The 18,713-nt window shown below is 48.3% G+C and overlaps 1 protein-coding gene and 1 non-coding gene across 2 annotated transcripts in view; one reads left to right on the plus strand and one right to left on the minus strand.

Moving 5' to 3' along the window:
* The window catches only part of HAND1 (heart and neural crest derivatives expressed 1), a gene marked incomplete at its 5' end in the record, with an annotated part of 1,137 nt that extends 936 nt beyond the window's left edge, over window positions 1–201 (plus strand). The window contains one exon of the mRNA XM_035890304.1: window positions 79–201. Coding sequence (XP_035746197.1) covers window positions 79–201 — 123 coding nt within the window. The remainder of the gene's footprint in view (window positions 1–78) is intronic.
* Window positions 202–15,173: 14,972 nt separating this feature from the next.
* On the minus strand, window positions 15,174–17,325 carry LOC104122577. The gene is made up of 3 exons (XR_004841454.1): window positions 17,239–17,325; window positions 15,981–16,088; window positions 15,174–15,262 (listed from the first exon to the last, which is right to left on the minus strand). It is a non-coding gene; the product is annotated as an SAP30 like (transcript).
* Between the last annotated feature and the right edge of the window lie 1,388 nt (window positions 17,326–18,713).

Genomic DNA, 18,713 nt, shown 5'->3' on the forward strand with positions numbered 1-18,713 from the left:
AAGGGCGCCTGGCGGGGCCGGATCCTGCCCGCCCCGTCGGGGGCCATTTCCCCCCCTCGCCCCTTCCCCCGTTTGCAGTACTCGTTGCTCCTGCCCGTTCTCAGCAGCGACCGGCGGCTCCTGCCCTCCCGGGCCGGGCTGAAACAGTTTGGTTCGTTTGCTGTTGTAAATACCAGTTCCCCGTCCCCGTCCGCTGCCTGACCGACGTGTGGCTGCGGTGAAACTACCTAGAGGTGCATTTGGGAACACCCCTGTGCCGGGTTTTCTACCTCAGATCTGCATGACCACTTCCCGAGGGACCGGGCGCGTCACACCACGTATTTAAAACTGAATAATTAAAAAAAAAAAATTAAAAAAAATTAAATAAAATTTAAACTTTATGCAAATGGCCTTGGGTCCGACCCCTCTGCTTTCCCCTGCTCCTGAGATCGCGGCGTGGTGGCCGGGCCCCCTGCCCTCCTGCCCGCAGGGGCGAGCGGTGCTGTGGGATTACAGACTCCCCTACAGTCAGTGCCCTGCTGTGGGGCCGACCCATGCGAGGGAATTCCCTCCTGTGGGGCTCAGGCAGCTCCGTGGGATCCTTTGGGGCTTCTTCATGCCTGCGTACTCATCCCAGGCCCGCGGAATGTCCACTCGCGGGCTGCCCCAGGGCACGAACTCTGCCCCTGCCCTGCAGCCCCTTCCCTCCAGACCCGGGAGACCTGCTAGAGGGACGTGACTCACGTTTGGCTCAGGGATGGATGGCAGGATCAGGCCTTTACAGCAGCTAGATGGCATGAGCACCGTAGAGCTGTGGAGCCCTGGTTTTACTGCTGCCACGCAGAGAACCAGGGCTCGGCTCCCCTTCCCTGCCCAGGCAGCTCCCCTGCAGGGCCCTGGCACCGGCAGTGCTTCCTCAGGGGGATCCCCTTGTAGCCACTGCCTCGGCTAAGTTTTGAAAGGAGCAACATCACCTCCTCACCGTCTGAACACGACGGATAACACCAGCCTCAGCCGCAGCAACGCTCACGCAGCTCAAAGTCGTCTCTGTCACCTCTCAGGCATAAATCCTTAATAATCCTTAATAATTAAAACTGAATCCTCATTCCTTTATTCTGTGCACGCACAGCTCTGTTACTGACGGGGGGCTTCCATGGTGTGCGGTGCACGGGCTCAGGGCCTGATCCTGCATCCCCAGCCTGGCCACGCCACTGTTCCCAGAGACGCTGGGATAAACCCTAATGCTCAGCTGGGGCAAAGAAAACCGAAGGGGGGAAGATTCGTGTGTTATTGTAGGGTTAATCTGAAGGTACAGCTAGAAGCATTAAATTTTCTATTTTAGACCAAGCTTTTGCATGCAACTAAAGGTATAGAAATAATGATGCAACATCTGTAAATTGCTGACACATCGGTCAATCCGTGCATGTGCAGCCACACACTCCAAAAATATACCAGCTCACCCGTGGGGAAGCAGCTCGGGTTTTAAAACCACTTTGTGCGTGTCTGCAAATGCGGATGGATGGACACACAAACATTGGGGGGGTATGGCCAGCGTAATTAAAACTTGCAGAATGATCAGGCTGCGTGAATCAGCCTTCCCTCGCTTCGGAGCCGCTGCACGGCTGCCTTCCCAGCCCCAGATCTGTTTTCTGATCTTCTCGAATGAGGCTGAGATGAAAATTGACTGCCTGAGCAGAGCAATGCCCGCAGTGGTATTGTTTTGTTCGGGCTATAAAAAGTTTAGCACGGCACCGAGTCCATGAGTGAAGCTAGAACAGGGCATTTCTAAAACCAAACACATTCAAGGAAAAAAAAAAAAAAGAAAAGAAAAAAAAAGAAAATGTGCAGAAAATCAGCCCCAAATACCCTATTCTATGGTGAAGTTTCACAGTCCCTTAAAGGGCTGGGGTTTTTACGGTGAAGCTCCCAAGCCATCATTAACACTGTAATCCAGTGCCCCATAAATGTGCCCAGCCCCAATCCCGTTTCCGTGTGCCAGCCCATATCCCTGTATCCATACGGCACCAGTCGGGGCTGCCCCTCGGCATCGGACCAGAGAAAGGGTTAAACGGGGCTCTGGGGCTTGCTCTGCTGCCTAAGGAGGGGGATTCTGCAGTGTCCTCTGCCCGGCACACCAGACTCTATCCCGAATGTAGCGTGGGGGATAGTTTGCGGCATGGGGACCCTCCCCTACCCCACCAAAAACTTACGACGGGTTTTTTTCTTACGGGTTTCGAGCTTTGCGTCTGGGAAGGGGGCACCCTGCGCAGCCGGGGCGATGCTCTGCCTGCATCCGCAGGTTTGTTGCTTTTCTTACCACAGGTTTCTGGCCAGTGGTACCTGCCGGCTGCAAACTTCTGGGAAAGGTGTCCCCGGTGCCGGCCTCCTCACTCCTTTGTGATTTTGCAAGTGAAAACGCTTTCCGTTTTCACATCTGCAGAGGGTTTCCCTGCCTAGCAAGGGGATTTTCCTGTGAGATCGGCTCAGCATTTTGGGGGAGGGTGGGTGAAAAAAAAGCACTAAACATTCCCTGTACCCTGGGGCTTCACTGCTCCCCAAAAATGCACGCTTTGGAAGAGGTGTATTGGCAAGCAGTGAGCTCTCCCCCACCTCGGCACCCCGGGGCCGGGAAGGGGTGTTGATGCTGAGCTCAGCACTGGTTCCAGCCTAGAATGGGGTCACCCCCCTCACCTTCAAAGGGAGAGGAGTGGCAGGGGGGGTGGGAGCCCTGCAGAGGGGCAGCCTCTCCTCCTGAGCGGCCGGGAGGGCCTCCCGGCCAGCCTCTGGCAGCCAGCGGCGGGGCTCCCGGTGCTGGCTGCACCAAATCTGGGTGGAAGAAGAACAGTTTGGCCACCAGCTTTGAATTTTTGGCCATCTGAGAGCCTAGCTCATCAGCCAGGGGGAGGTGGCCCTGCACACACCTACGGCTCGACCCTACCGTGAACTTGATGCGGTTGGGAAGCAGCATGTTCCCGGCACGCATGCTTGAGTCTGCAGTTGCCCGGCCAGAAGCACACGCACGCAGGGATCGCTTGGCCCCGGGGCACCGTCTCGCCCCCCTGCCTGGCCAAGGGGGCAAGCATTGGGGGCAGAGGGACTGTCGGGCACTTCCCACCCCATGTTCTGCACCCCTGGGGTTTGGCATGCCAAGAAATGGCTCCCTTTTTGCCCCCCTTTTTTTTTTTTCCTGCCTTCCTGCCAAGCCCAGACCCTGCTTGTTGTTGTTGTAGGTATTTATGGGCCTATTTATCTGATCTCAGGGGAGCCTATTCTTATCTCAGAAGCAGCAAGGGAAGGGTTACACTGGACAGCTCGGTAGACAGTATGGAGCCAAATAAAATACCAATCTGACAAAAAAAAAAAAAAAAAGAAAAAAAAAGAAAAAAGGGAAGGAGGCACCCAGCCCCAGCCGCCCACTCACCCAGGAGTGTGAGGGTACCTGGAGCAAACCTGCAAGGCCAGGGGAACTTCTGATATTTCTGCACAGTTCCACTTCCCGGCTCCCTGGGCTGGATCCTGGAAGGGACCCAGCTCCACACGCACCCAACAGCACCTTCCCCGGGCGGGGAGAGGCAGGCAGCAGCCCCCAGATCAGCACGGTCCAGGCTGCGGGCTGGCACTCAGCTCAGCGTGTGTCGGTCCCCAAAACGGCCGCTGGTTTCAGGTGGACAGCACAACCCTGGGCAAGAAATGCCCAGGCACGCGGCAGAGGAGAGGGCGTTTTAATGTCACTGAAAGAGGGGAAGAAAAAGAAATTTTTTAAGTTTCAGGGCAGTTGTTAAGGCAGTTTGGCAGTGATGCTGCTGTTCGCTATTTCCTTGGGGTGAGCACAGAAGTGTCCCTGCTCGGGATGAGAGGCACAGCCGGTCCCCAGCCCTGGCAGGGACTCACTCAAGGTCACCCTGAAGGTCATGGCCAGGGCCAGGGCTGCTGCCTCCGGTCACGGGGCCTCTCTGGCCTGGCCCCAGCCGGTGACACGGGGCTGGGGGAGGGATGGGGCAGGGTGAAACCCCCAGACACTGAGCTGGTGGGGAGCAGCAGGGAGCTCCATCTCTGCTCTGGCCTCTCCAGAGCCCAGGGGTGCAGCATGGCCAGGCCAGGGCAAGTAGGACAGGATGGGATGGGACGGGATGGGGCTGGGTGGGATGTGCCCTCCTGCCAGGCCAAGCTGGGGGTAAGGACAGCCCCATGCCAGGGGTCCCCCCCAGTCCTTGCTCCCTCCCCACCCTGCACCCCACTCTAATTATCCGCTCTTAAGGAAGCGCTTGATAGTTCTGGCCATTTAAGGTAGTCCCAGCCCCTCACAGTAAGGGTAATTGGGCCATAATTTGTTTTCGGTGTCAAGATGGCGTCAAAGATAAGACAAAAATCTCCAGGTTTGGGGGCTAAAGAGACAGGAGAAATCCTGACCCAGGGCCGACCTCGGAGGAATGGCCACAAGCCCCAGTGAGTAACATGGCAGGTGAAAGATTTACTACCAGGGGAACTTTTTGATCCTCTCCCAACACTCGGAGCCTCTCAACCCAGTTGCTGGCTCCCAAGTCAGACTGTCTCCTAGAAGCACTGCCCAGGTGGGAAGGTTTTCTGTCCAACAGAGGCCCCCTCAGCTGCAAAGTTCATGACATGCAATAGCTCTTCCTCAAATCTCCGTGCTTCCAGAGTCACATGATTCTGAGACCTATCTAAAGAGAAGATGCCTTACCAATCCATAGCTGTAGAAATTACACCCAACCATGGGAAGACTTTGGAACCAGAAGGCAGATGAAGGTCCCAATTTTTTTTTTTCTTTCTTTTACTTTTTAAAACAAATCCAGACTTTCTAGTTATTCACTCCTATGCCTGTCCCTCCTTGGGTCTGCTAGCACTGAGCTCTGCCCAGGGTGTATTTCTCCATGCAGCTGCCTGTGCTGGGAGAAGACCAAGAGCATTGCACCCTGGGCCAGCCTTCCCAAGACCATCCTTCAAACAACAGACAAACTTACCGTCCACCCCATGCCCCTACCTCTCCGAAGCCAACCTTTGTTGCTGCACTCCATGAAGGCCCTTTCCCCAGTGTGGGGTGTTGGGAGAAGCGAATATTTACACCTTTCACAAAATTCACATGCTTGGTGTGGGATTAGGAAAGGTGCCCACCATTGCTTTCTGCAGAATGACCCATCCTTGTCCTGCTCAGTGGTGGAGCCAATCCCATTAGCGAGCGTCTTCTCTGGCAGCAATGACACTTCGCTGCCAATTTCCCACTTATCTTCTCCCACAACATCTCAGCACAGCCCTCAAGTGAAGCTGGATGGTGTGGGGTGGCACAGCAGCCCCCTTATGTCCCATGCAGCAGCTGGATTTAAGGTCCAGGATGGAAGCTGGCTGGGAGCTGGGGCTACCTGGTGGAGGATCAGTGCCGTACAGCTCAGGGCAGAGGGTAAAAACAGACACTTTGCTCAGCAGGACTCCGTGCCATCTCCATAGCTGTGTGATGCTGGGCAAGCGCTGTCTCTCCTGCTTACTCCAAAGCTAAAGAGCAATAGCAAACCTAGAGCTGCCACAGCTCTGGGAGCCTGCAGATGAGAGGGGCCAAGGAGCCGGGCGGACCTGCTGGAGCACAAGCGGGAAGCACGGGCTGGTAGCAAGATATTCACTGGTGAGAGCAGGCAGTTATCCAAGAGGCTGGAGCCGAGGGGCTGCAAGGCAAGAGCACGTGCTTGGAGCCTTGCCGATTCCTTGCGATGGATCCCCAAGGCGGGGAAGGTCCTTGCTTTCAAAGTTTCCCTTTTCCCTGCTTGTTCTTGCATGAGGAATTCAGGTCCTGACCACCCTGAAAGACTTTACAGTAACCAGAGAAGCAGGGGAATTTATGGCGTCACTAGCAGCTGAAAGCTGAAGAATTGAGAGGAAAAGGGATTTTTTTTTTTTTTTCTCCTTAGAATTCAGCTACCTTGACAAAATTCTCATGGCCTGTAACTGACCCACAGGAGCAGCCGTGGGGGCCAGAGCAGGCTGGTTTAACTGCCTCGGCCAGGAGCTCCTTCCCAAACTGAGAAGCTGGAAGGAGTTACGAGTCTGAGCTCGTGCACAAAGTTTGCATCAACCCCGAAACTCCCTCCTCTGCTGACCTTCACTGTTCAGCTTCTGCTGTTCTGGTCCTGTGTCTGATGGAGAGTGGAAGGGCAGGCTTTGCACTGAACCTCATCAGCTTGACTCAAACTGGAGCCAGGGCTGCCGTGTTCAACAACTCACCCTACAAAACGTCCAGGAACCAAGCCAGCTGCTTAGGGCTAAACCCACGCAATTCCACACCCAGTGTCCTTTTAGGCTCCTATTTCTAGGAATGTGGCATAAAGGGGTGGGAGGGCCCTTGTGGAAGTACCTTTATTGGCCTGCTTTGGGGAATGCATGAAGGACTTGAAGCAGATGAACAGCAGGGAGGAGTGGGGAAAGCAGGATGAGGAAAAGGAGAGAAGAGAGGAGGACAAGGAATAGCCCGATGAGGGATGGCAGCTCCTCAGCACTGTAGTTTGTGCTAGTCTTACAAGAAAAGCCCCATCAGTACCCAGTGCTATCACTGCACCAATGAAGAGCCTTCAAACCTGCTTTTTATCCCCAGGAAAACAGAGACACAGAGGGCTGAGGTGAGTTGAGACCAGCAGTAGTACACCAAGGGCTCTGCTTTCTACGTAAGGGTCAGTTTATGGCCAGTAAGCCAGTGGAAATTCCAGGAAAAAAATTAAACAACCTGGTTCTGTTGGGAAGGTGGGAGTGGAACAACGAGAACATCAACCTGCAGGGTACAGGGATCCTTCCAGGGCAGACTGGAGAGGGAGGAGCTGAACAGTCCTGTTTTGGGACACCTGCAGGGATCCTGGTTGCCCTCTATGGCCAGGCAGTGCTGGGGAGGTTCTGAGCTATTCCCCCCACATCTCTGTACAGAGGGGCTGGATGTGGCACTTGCCTTTCCCACCCCAGCCCAATGAAGGGCCTACAATTTGGATGGCAACCCACCAAACAGGAGATCAGATTGCTCAGGGCTGCCTGCCAGACCACAGCCGCCGGCCTGCCGTCTGCTCCACAGGCTCAGGAGCAGGCAAAAACCCAGACACCAAACTGAGCTATGAACGAGCCGGCTCCAGGACCACTGGGTGCAACCCACCACCTTCCCTTTTCTAAGGATGGACTTGCCCACACAGGAGTCCAGACCAGGAGGAGACACAAGCAATGCTCACACACCTCTTGGGCTCAGAGCCCCCTCTCTGCTTTGCGACCACAACCTGGGCTAGTGGGCTTGCTCATGTGGTGCCCATCATTGTGCTCTCTGGCCCCTGGCAGCCCATGCATGTGGCAGGAGAAGCAGCAGAGCCATCCTGACACTTGCCTCTTCCCCTGTCTCGCAGTCTCTGCTCTTCCCCACAGGCACCTGGGTGCTCCCTGCTGAGGATGCCGCAGCGATCACAGAGTACACCCTGCAGCGCGTAAAGGGAACACATCTTGGAGAAAGTTCCAAAAACAATTAAGTAAAAGCACATTAGAGGGCTTTGAGGTACTTAGGGAAGAAGCCAACACTGCCTGCAAGGATAAGAGATACGAAATCAGCTCCAGCTCCTGGCAAAGTGAGATTGAGTGCTGGCAGAGCTGTGCAGTCACCCCTTACTGGATACAGGGGAAATAAAAAAAAAAAATAAAGGGAAAAAGAAAAGCAAGTCCTAAGTCTCTCCTCTGCACACTCAGCCTGCTCAATCACATCTCTAAAACATAAAACCATTAAATCCACATTCACATTTTTCCCCAGTCCTCTGGGCTGCCCTTTCTGCTGGGGAGCAGAGAACCGAAGCCTGGTTTCCATCAACGCGGCGAGGCGGCCGTAGGACGGCTCACGCAGAGAATCGGACGTGTTCAATTTCAATGTCCAACCAGGAAAAAAAAAAAACCCCAACAACCCAAACAAACCATTTTTATGGTCTCCACATCCCACTGCAGCGTAATCCCGCTTCCAGTATCGGACAAGTACAGCCAGCTCCTACCGAGGAGGCATTGTGGGGACGGGAAAATGGCTCTGGTCCCCCCCGCCAGCTGCCCTGGGCTCAGAGGTGCAGCTGCAGAGCACCCAGCACCCGGGTTGCTGAGCTAACACTGCCCTCGCACGGCAGTGGGGAGCGGAGAGAAGCACGCGCAGTTTTAGGCCCATCAGATCAACCTGCTGGTTGCTCAGTTTCTCAGTGTGAATATGTTAAAAAGACCGAGCAGAGTCCTCCCTCGTTTTGAGCTTGAAATCTTCTGTGGGTTTCTTGGCAGGGAGCAAACATGAGATTAAGCAGCATTATTCATCAGCTTATACAAAAACCAGATTAACTAGCAGAGTTCACTTGCATCACCAGAGTTTCCATTATACCCACTCGTACTAAAGACAGCACCAGCACAACCGGCTGCCGCTCACAGCTGTCCTCCTTCGGCCCTTCTGCCGCTCCTCCCCAGGCAGGACACCTTCTCATCGGGCTGGCAGAAGAGCCCCCACTCACCAGTTTGGGAATGCAAATGACACAGCTTTTCCCCTTCCGCTGGGGCATGCTGCCCTTGTCCTCACTGAAGACCTTTCCCTGATACCTCCTGAAAAACCCTGACAACAGGCAGGTGATGTCCTGTGAAGCGATCCACCCTTGCTCCTTGTTTCCTGGCACCCACTTGTGTCACCTCTGGTCTCGCCTTCTTCAACTGAGAGCTCCCCGAGACAGGGACAACACTTGTAGCACGGCAGCACGCTGCCTCGCACAAAAAGATCCCGGACTGCTGCAAAGGCCTCCAGACACATCCACGAATGCAGGCACTGAGGACATTGGGATCAGTTTCTGATGTGCCAGCTCAGTCTCCCCCAGCTCTCCAATACTTCAAGGTCAGTCTTTCGCTAAGAGCATGTTAGGCTGAAACATCACTACTGATCATCGATCGCTTCTCACAGCTTAGTAAAGCATCAACACGTGCAGCTCTGATCTCTCTTCGCTGCAGTCCCCGCTCCCTTGCTGCCGAAAGCTAATACCCTGCGGTGTAGGACGGGGGGACCCAGTGCATCACTGGCCGTGTGAATGGGCACGTTCTGCACGGCTGGAAGTCACCGTACAGCGGCAACACAACCCGCTGCCCTCCTCCCAGAGAGCATTTTATCCCTTGCCATGAATGGAACGATGATAAGCAGACAGGTCGGCTGGCCGTAGGACAGCACCAAGGCATAAGGACAGAAAATCTGGGGTTGTTTCAGGGAGAATTATCTGTGCAAATCTTTACTGCACATCAACAGCGCAATTTAATTTGACAGTGCTAAATTCAGGTCATATATTTTGAGAGTAAAGCTCTCAACATCCTATCATCCTCCTCTGTGAGAGCCCGAGTGTCTGAAAAGCTACATTACAACCTCTTCCCTTGTTAAAAAGCAAGGCTAAAGCATGCCTCAGACAGTGCCAGCAGAGCCTTAGGAAATGCCATGACAGGGTTCAGGAGAACAAGCATTCAAGCTCGTTTCTGGCATTACTCACTTCCTCACGGCAGGAAAAAAGTGAGGCACCTTTGCCTGTAAGGCTGACAGTCAGGAGGGAGAGCAGTACAGGAAAAAGAAATGAAACAAAGCACTACATGGAAAAGGAACTGATTGAACATTGGGATGCTACGTGTCAGCATTGCTCTGGAGCGGCACCCACCTTGTCAGCTGGGCAGGCAGCTTCGACTCTGACTGACAGGAGCTAGAAGTCATGCATGAAACGTAGCCAAAGGTGTACTTGAAAAAGAAGCAGAAGCACAGGGTTGAACTAGACATAAAGCAGATTAATTAAGAAACATGAATCAAATGAGACGCTGCACTTGACTGACTCGCTCATGATAGAGGGGGGAAAAAATATCCCCACCACAGAAAAGCCCGACACTCTCCAAAATGCAAGGTCACGTGGCTCTCCAACAACATCCATCTTTCTTGAGGCCTTCTTCCTGTTGCCTTCAAAAGACTCCATGATTTGCATCCATGCAACCCACACAGGTTTGTCACCAAATCTCCAATCACCTGAGTTTTCTACTTCAGGCTTGACGTATCCTAGTGAGCAGCGCCATTCTCCCCTCCACGTCTGCAGGATTTTCAGCCCTGGGGAGGTGGGTGGGCAATGACAGTGAATCAGAGAAGCCTGGCACAAAACATCCATGCAAAGCACAACACCGTTGGCTCTGGAGGCAACAGTGCTAAGGGCAGAAAGGCAAACAGAAGGGAATGTAGGCCTTGTTGCTAGATAGATCATTTATTAAAGTGAAATTCAGCATTTTATCTTTGTCGGACAGTACAGAGTTAAAGTCTCATACACAGTGGAAGCAGGACATTTCCTACACCTCAGAGAAATGAGTTCTACATTTTTTGCTATAAGTTACTAAGTTGCTTTAACAATACACAGCTATATTACACAGTTAAAAATACAAGGTGTCCAAAACATTTGGCATAAGATCAGCACAATACATGGAGGCCAGAAACAGAAGAGGGAACACAGTTTTTCTCTCCCAGTAAGCCCGCTAAGACTCTTAAGCCATTCTGCAAGTTACCTGCTATTCCCCTCCCCTGCACCATAGCTGCGGGGCAGAGAGCTGCAGCTAAGGGCAGGAGCAAACCCAGCCCTGTCGGGGCTCGGCTAAGGACGAGGCTCCTGGAGCCTGCCAATGTACAGGATGGCCTGCAGAGTTGCTTGCAAGGGAAGTTCAGGTTTAAGGCAGGAGCCCCCCTCCTCTCCCCACGCTTTCTTCAAGCATTTAATTAATTCCAAACAAATGTGCTCACAGGCAAGTCAAAAATGTGAGACCAGGGATAGCTGTGAAAAGTGCAAGGAGTATCTTACACTGTAATAGCTAATTTGCACTTTGAAAGTGGAAAATGTAAACTCCCTAACTTGCTAAGCTAGAGATGGCTGAAGGGCATCAGTGACAAGAGGAGTGAGGCGTCGATAACATTCCTTCACCTTTGGGACTCTTCAGTCAATACTCTGGGCAGTACAGGGTCTCCTTTTGTACAGGAGGCTAGCTGTAAATTTAAATATGCAGTCCCCCAGCAGACCGCTTCTCTCCCCTCCAACTGCAGTTACTGCTGAAGATCTCCCATTGGTATTTACATTTGGCTCAACCAAAAGACGTAAAGTGCACAGCTCCCCCCCTCTTCCCCTCTCATAAAACACCCATTACAAGAGCTAACACGGAACACAAAGCTTCCTCCACGCTGCTAACCGTGGAAGCGTGTTTTGTTCAGTCTCTCTGTGGGCCACAGCCTGTTCCATCTTCTCCGTGTCATTATGACCCACTTGAAAACTCTTACTGTGGATTATTTTGGCTCTTGATTTCAAAGCCTCTCTGAAGCCAGCTTGCAATTAAGACTAACTTCAGATGCCAGACTTGGTATGTTTTGGTCAACTCGTGCGCTCCAGGCTATCACTAATGTGGTTTACAGCCACATTTCTAATGAAAACTGGGACACCAGAGTACTGGGGACAAGTCATACAAACCTGCCCACTCTGCTTTTCTCAGGTTGAGCATCTAAAGTGCCTGGCAAAAGAAACATTAGCTTTTCATGCAATTCTTTACTTCAGGTTGATATACAGTATTCTTTGAGATGCACAAATTTAAAAACCCCCTGCATTCTAACACAGCCTCCTTGGATATATTTGCACTTTTCAGCCATTGGACTGTCACTGACTCAAGCCTTCGCATGCTTCCAACTCCCTTCAGTTGAGCTCAAGCCAGTAACTACCAGCAATGATTTCTTCTTCCCTTAAAATGAGCAGAGGGTCACCATACAGGATGAAGTTGACCCTGGAAGAGATGTTTCCGCGTTATTTGGATTTCATACTAATGGCTTTGGATCTATTCAGAAGTCTAATGACATTAACGCAGCTCTTCAACGAGAGCTGAATTAGGCTATGTAATTGAATTAGGCTATATAATGGCTGGAGGGCTTCAAAGATGATTCCTCTGCCCCAGGGTGAATGTCACCTATGCAGGCTTGTAAGAAATAAGCTTCCACTATTAGAAATGGAAGATGACATCTGGTCATCCTCCATGCCCCCAAGGCTTGTGCTCCATGGTTCAAAGCTAGATAGAATTTAAGGCCTATCTGTGAAAAGCAAAATGTAAAAGAAAAAAAAAAAAAAAAAAAAAAGAAGAAAATCTTATTATACCAGCCAAAGCGATTTGGGTCTTCCACCTTTCCAACAATTCCCATCTAAAAGTGCTGAGAAAATGTCCCATCTCATGGCTTCACAAGTGTGAGGTTCAAACACATTTACTTTGAAGTTTAAAACAAAAAGTTGGAAAGTCTTTTTTAATTGGCATGCAGCATAAGGAATCAAATACACAGAATGGTATTATACAGAATGACAATTGCATTGTTGCGTTTTCTGGTTATTAGACACTAAATGCTTTTCAAGAATCACAGGCACCCTGAACATGGATATTGCTACTGAATTGACGTGTGATTTCAGTTTATAGCATGGGAGCCATAAAGTGGCTAACCCTTCCAACAAGACATCGGCTTTCTTTTGCTCAAGGCGTTTTGCTCTAGCTAAGTTGAGAACAAGGTAATAAGGCATTTGCAAGGGTTTATAAGGCCCTGGGGTCCGACAGCCAAAGATTCTTCTGTTTCTTTGGTGTCCTGCCTCCAAGCTTTCCACCTTATAAACAACTGCTAATGGCTGGTAAACATCTCTTCATCATCACACTTCACTAAGAATTTTTTCAAAAAAGTATAATTGCTTTAAGAGTGAAACCAACAAGGATCACATTTCGCATCAATTGCCTATTTTCAGAAAAAAAAAAAAAAGTTTCCTGGATACCACCTCTGCACAAAAGCATTCCAGTGAATACACCTGGACAGATGGAACCTGCCACCATATTTCCTTGAAAAGAATCATTTTGCTGCTGGCTGCTAAAACACCCCAACAGATTTATTTACTCTTAGAAATAAAACAAAACAAAATACAATAACAAAAAAGTAAACCCCAAACAAACTACATTTTTACAGTTTTGGTCTAGAAGTTACAATGAGGCATAACCCTCTCAACTCAGAAACTAATTTTCCCTTGGCAACATCCTCTGATTACACGAGCACTTTGAAGATTAACATGCAGTCAGAGAACGTACCCTTTTAGCTATCTGTCCTGAATGAGAGAAGCCAGATCATGTTGACTGATGTGGGAATTACTCCATCCTTTCAGTAAGGAAAGGATCAATGTAATTAGGAAATTTTTAAACATTCATGAAATACCGACGCAAGACATTCTCTCCTCATTCCTTGAACCTCTCTTCTGGCTGATGTTCTTAAAATCCATACTGAATCGAACAAGGAAATGCTGAAACAATCACACTCCCCAAAATTTCACAAACGGGACGTGTACCATAACAGAGTATTTCTGCCTATGACACAGGACTTAGACATGTTGAAGTTTGTTGAACAAGTTTTTGGAGTATTAGCAAAGACTTCAGAGCTGATGTGAACAGCTTGTTTTGAATTGTGACTTGATTTTTAAAGAGACCCTGGGAGAGCTTCAACAAGAGCTTCACTACGTGAACCCTTCATGCCTTACAAAACACGATGCAGTGCTAAGCTGGGATCGTGATCTACGTGTTTAGCTCTTCATCAAAGCTTCATCCAGTTTTGGAATATTAAAACCTGCTATTGACAAAATGCTAGTCAAAGTTTTCTACTGTTCGGTTTGTTGATTAAGGCTCGTTCAGAATATACTCTCTATGTGGAGTCTTGGCATCTTGTAACAGAATGGAGATGTTGATTAGGACAGCAAAGAAAGAGAGTGGTGTTTTAAATCATGAGATCCCCTTGAATAGAATTTGAGGTCACTGGAGAACAGTCAATCACGACCAACGCTTTTTTTAAGCTCCTTTTGCCAAAATAACCACTGTGTTATTTGTAAGGACACCTTGGCTTTAAATAACAAAATCAGAGCGATCTCCTCCTACAGCACCCAGTTAAAGAGCACCAGCATGCCACCCTCCACGCACACAGCTCTTATGAAAGCACAGATAATGCTCACAAAAGGCAAGTGCGTCGATACTTTTTGCCCACTGCAAAGACAGATGAAACACATCATGCTCCAGTCAGTTCACTACCCCGGCTATGGTGCTACACCCATTAGCATAAGTCTGCTTCACACCAGACAGAGACTGCCGAGCCCACTAATCCACACAGCAGTTTTGTGACACCTGCTGAAGGCTAGCTTCAGTATAAAATTCACATCGCTTGTGATTGATACCTGATCCGACACAGAGATTAAGAGATAGATGTCTTAAGTCATTGTTTCACCTACCACCACTGAGCCTTGAATACAAGGGAAATACGCATAAGTGAATTAAATGAGCATTTCTACCAACATGATCAAACCAGCAAATAAGCTGTACTTGCCTTAATACGACATTCTGAGGAAATACAGTTTTTAAATGCTTACAGACAATTAATTAGTGAGTTCTTAAATAAAAGAAATTAAAAAAAGGGATTGCAGAGTTGTTTGGCATCCATGTCAGAAGGGGGTGGGAGGAAAAATGGTTAAAAAAAAAATCAAAAATCAATTTCAGACTAGTCAAGTAGTGTTCACTAGAGTAGATTTGGTGAGCTGGAGCATTTGTAGAAGTTTGGGACTTGAAGCACTGACTCAAGGCAAGACAGAGCACGTGTAGGTGGGGAGCAAGCTTCAGAAACTTCTGACCCATGCACCTCAATAATGAATTTTATCTCTGCTGCTATTCCAGTCCTGCGTCAAGACAAACTGCACGGTGGTTTGTGATACAGTCTGAATTCAGTGAAAAAATGCCATCTGTGATCCGAATTGCACTGAGATGCAGATTTCCAGAAATGGTTTAAAACACCGAGTTGACAAACTCCACAGTCCTACAGGTTTACTTGGTTTCCCCATTATCCTCATTTCTTTATTCCAATATGACTTTGAAATGAGGGGAAGAAGTCTTCAGAAACATGCTGGGCACATGTTTTCAAATACTCCTGATAAGAATGTCTGTATTTTTTTCTGTCATCCAGACTTACTGCATTTAAAAAAAAATTTACAATATACTTTAGCAGTTTTTATATACCTAAAATGCACAATACCATCTGCTCCTTCAAGGTCTCTCTTATTCCAAGTCTTGTTAATCTTCATTCTAGTTGCTTGCTACCTTCTGATTTCTGGTCCAGCCTGCTCTTGTTGTTCTTCACCATATAGATGAAATACGCAAGCGTCTCTTTCTCATTCACAGGAATATTCCTGAAGTGACGACTGACAGTCTAGAAGGATAACATGTAAAGAGACAGAAATTCTGAAATTAAAAAGTAGAAATAATCAGAATAGGGTTTCTCTTAATTTTCCAAAAACGATTTTATGGCCACTGAACGTAATATACGTTTAGTCAAACATGCACCAATTCAAACTGTCAGTCCTCATTTACCTCCCTCTCTCTCTTTACAGCTGGAATGTGCATATGAACATAGCAGTCTTGCTATGTCAGCAGTATTTGCAGCCAACCTACAAGCGGAATTTGGAAGCCAGAATGTCCTCCTGCCAAAGCAGCATAGCCTCTCCTAAGCGGCATTTCATGCCGAGATTATTTGGAGAGCAAGTTTTCCCTGCATTCCAGTATTTTAAAGGAGAGCGTCAGAAATACTGAAACATTTTGCTGTGTGAATAGGATGTAACAAAGTTTTAGAGTCCAAAGGAAAACACACTTGATAAGTTTTCAGTGGAAGCAACACCAGGGGATTTGTAATAGGAGGGTTAGGATTTGGTTAGGGCTACCCCTCTCTGACACTAGCACAAGCCCTGAACCATTAGCTGCTTTTTCCTCAGAAACTGAATGTAGAAAACATGTTGGAGCTAGATGAGATCTGCTTCTCATATGGAAGAAGCTCTTTTTTGGTACCCAACACAGCTCCAGAACTGGATGTTGATGCAGGCTGAGCAATAAGTCACTCCAAGAAGATTTATGGAAGTTTGAGTTTTCCTTACGGTGGGGTAGCAGCAGGAGTCTAAGAGCCTCAGGCAGCAGTGATTCAAGCATGGGAGCTGGACGAGGATCCAGCGTAGGGTCAAAGCTGCTCAGACTTCACAGGAAATCTGGGAAGTGTGTGACAACTTTAAGTTAGGCTCCCTTTATTTTCCGCTTGCATAGTAGTTTTATTTATTTATTTTTTTTCCTCCTGGGCACATTTATTGTAAATTGCCTAAGTAAGTAGTCCTTCACGGCAGGAGGTAGCTGAGAGACTATGAACTGGTTAGTTAGAACATGACAAATCAGAACTACTAATGAGGACATACACCCACCCTGCTTCATTCACCTTACTCCTACATGCACTACACTACACATTCTCTATATTCTGCATATTCATTCCCTAGCTGACTTTGAAAGAGAGCAAGACAGAGTCTTGCTGTCTTTTTTTGGTCTGCCGGTGGTTGTTCTTCAAAGCAAAAGCAAAACAGACAGTTTTGGGCAGACAGTTGTGAAAGCCTCAGCTTACAAAAACAACCTGGTTACCATTCAGTAACTGTTACAGTTTTTTCAAGTTTAGAGAAGACTTTTCCCACAGAACGCCTTCAGATCAAGTCAGGAAAGAGAGCAGAGCAGATGCACACTGAGCACAACTAGGCCAAAACCCAAAATGTTACAGAGAGCTCTTTCTTAGTAAGTGCCCCATATAGTGAGAAAGCAGCAGTAGAGGCCCTTAAAGAAAGAGCCTTCTATTGACTTAATAGAGAATCATAAGGCATCGGGACAAATGGAGGGAAATAAGGAATCTGAAGTCATGGTCAGTGATTTTGCCTTCAGTAAGAAGCAATTACAACCAGTTAAAGTGCCTGGAAAGAAAATCTAACAGGGGCACTTAAGGTGACTAGTAGTGTGCAGGTCTGAGTTTTGGTACAATGGCCATCTTCTGTTAACACCTAAGCCACTGGAAACTAGGTTCTGTTTCTGTTCCCTAAAGGTAATGGATTGTGACTATGAACAAGGAGGGAAAGGAAGCAGAGAAAAGCAAGTTACTAAAACGTGCTTTCAAGAGCCAGCTTCCATGTATTCCATGACTGTCTCAGGCGAAAGAAAGCATGCAGCTTTCTGTTAGCGTCATCCCCTGAAACCTTTCGCAGAGCACACGGTACATATTAGCGAGGCAGTCACTACAGGTATTAGTGTCCAAGAAATGTGCACTTCAGCAGAGGAGATAGAAAGTTTTTTAATAACAGAGATGCTACTACCTCTGTCATCACTTACTTCTGCTAGCTGAGCCTTGTTGAGTCCAGGCCTAGTCTGCAACTTATAATGTCTCTTGTAACGTCGCAGAGTGTTCACTTGGAGCTGGAACAAGTCAACCTGGAAGTGATGCAGAGAAGAGGGGGTGAGCACTACATTTAGCTTCTATTAGGCACAAATGTAGAGTTATCTAAAAATAACTATTTCTTCCTCAACAGGACTGCTCCTTGCCTGCATTCAGAACAACATCGGCTTGCCTTACTGACAAATCTAAGTATATTTTGTATTTGTTAATGCTAAAGGACCAAAATAGCCTCAGGGAAACACAAAATTTTGTTCTGGTTCACATGCTGTCAACAGAATTGCTGGCCAATTTCTGCTCTCAATTACACCTCTGCAACCTCCAAGCAAAGGGGAACCTTTTGTTCCCACAAGGTTTAAAAAGCTCACACATGAAATATCAATTTAGCAGGCACTGAACAAATGGCTTGTGACATAAAACAGAGTACAGAGACAGAGAAGAAACGAAATTAAAATACTTCAATGGGAAGCACACAGTTTAAAAGCAAGGGTGGTGGTGGGGGAGGTTTACAGGAAGGAAGATAAAGATCATGTGGGGAAATGCCATGTTTCAAAGACAAAAGGAATCTCTGCTGAAAACCAAGAAGAAAGTGACATTAAAACTGACACACTGCAGAGTTCCCTATTCAGTCAGGTGATGTGCAACCCTCAGTTTTTAACCACCAAATATCCTGCACACTCTACAGCACTAACATAATTTTAGATGCCAGCTGGGCCTTCACCAATCAGCCTGGCAACTAACGTAAAGCCTGCGTAGGGAAGTTTTGATGGAGAACCTTGTAGAATGGAAACACAAACAGCTACAACAAATGGTCAGGTATCCTTTGAAAAACCAAACCAAAAACTTGCTACTCTTTCAACGCCTCCACACAGGAGATACGTGGTCACAGCTTTGCAGTCAAGACACAGCTTTGCCAGCAAAGCGATTCTTGGTGCCTTTTTTTTCCCCTCCAGATAAAATGCTTTTTGCCAATACAGGTGGTATTTCAGCAGAGGGCTCTGCTGATGTGGCCAGAGCTCAGCTTCCCCATGAACATGACACCTCTGCACAACTTTTTGCAGTGTCAACAGTACCAGAAACATCACCAAAGCAAATACAGAACACAATAGCACAGAGAAGAGATTATCTAGAGTTCCGTAACACAGAACCGCCCCCACCCCACCCCAAGCCAGGCCTATTTCCTGAAAATAAAAAGATGTTACGAATTACGTGAAGGCAGTTTTAAATAGTGCCAAAAATACCATATATGCAAAAGTCTGGAGAAGCTTAATATCCCTGGATATCATATACCCAAACATAGAGAGGCTGACCTATTGCATGCTCTTGTGTATTTGCAAAACGATGCATGCTAGGTAACAAAGAACTGTATCAAGGCCTCAGTCACCACCGAAAAGAACTTATTTTTACCTTTAGA

This window comes from Egretta garzetta, unplaced genomic scaffold, assembly GCF_000687185.1.
Source record: "Egretta garzetta isolate BGI_Z169 unplaced genomic scaffold, ASM68718v1 scaffold612, whole genome shotgun sequence".
NCBI lineage: Eukaryota > Metazoa > Chordata > Aves > Pelecaniformes > Ardeidae > Egretta > Egretta garzetta.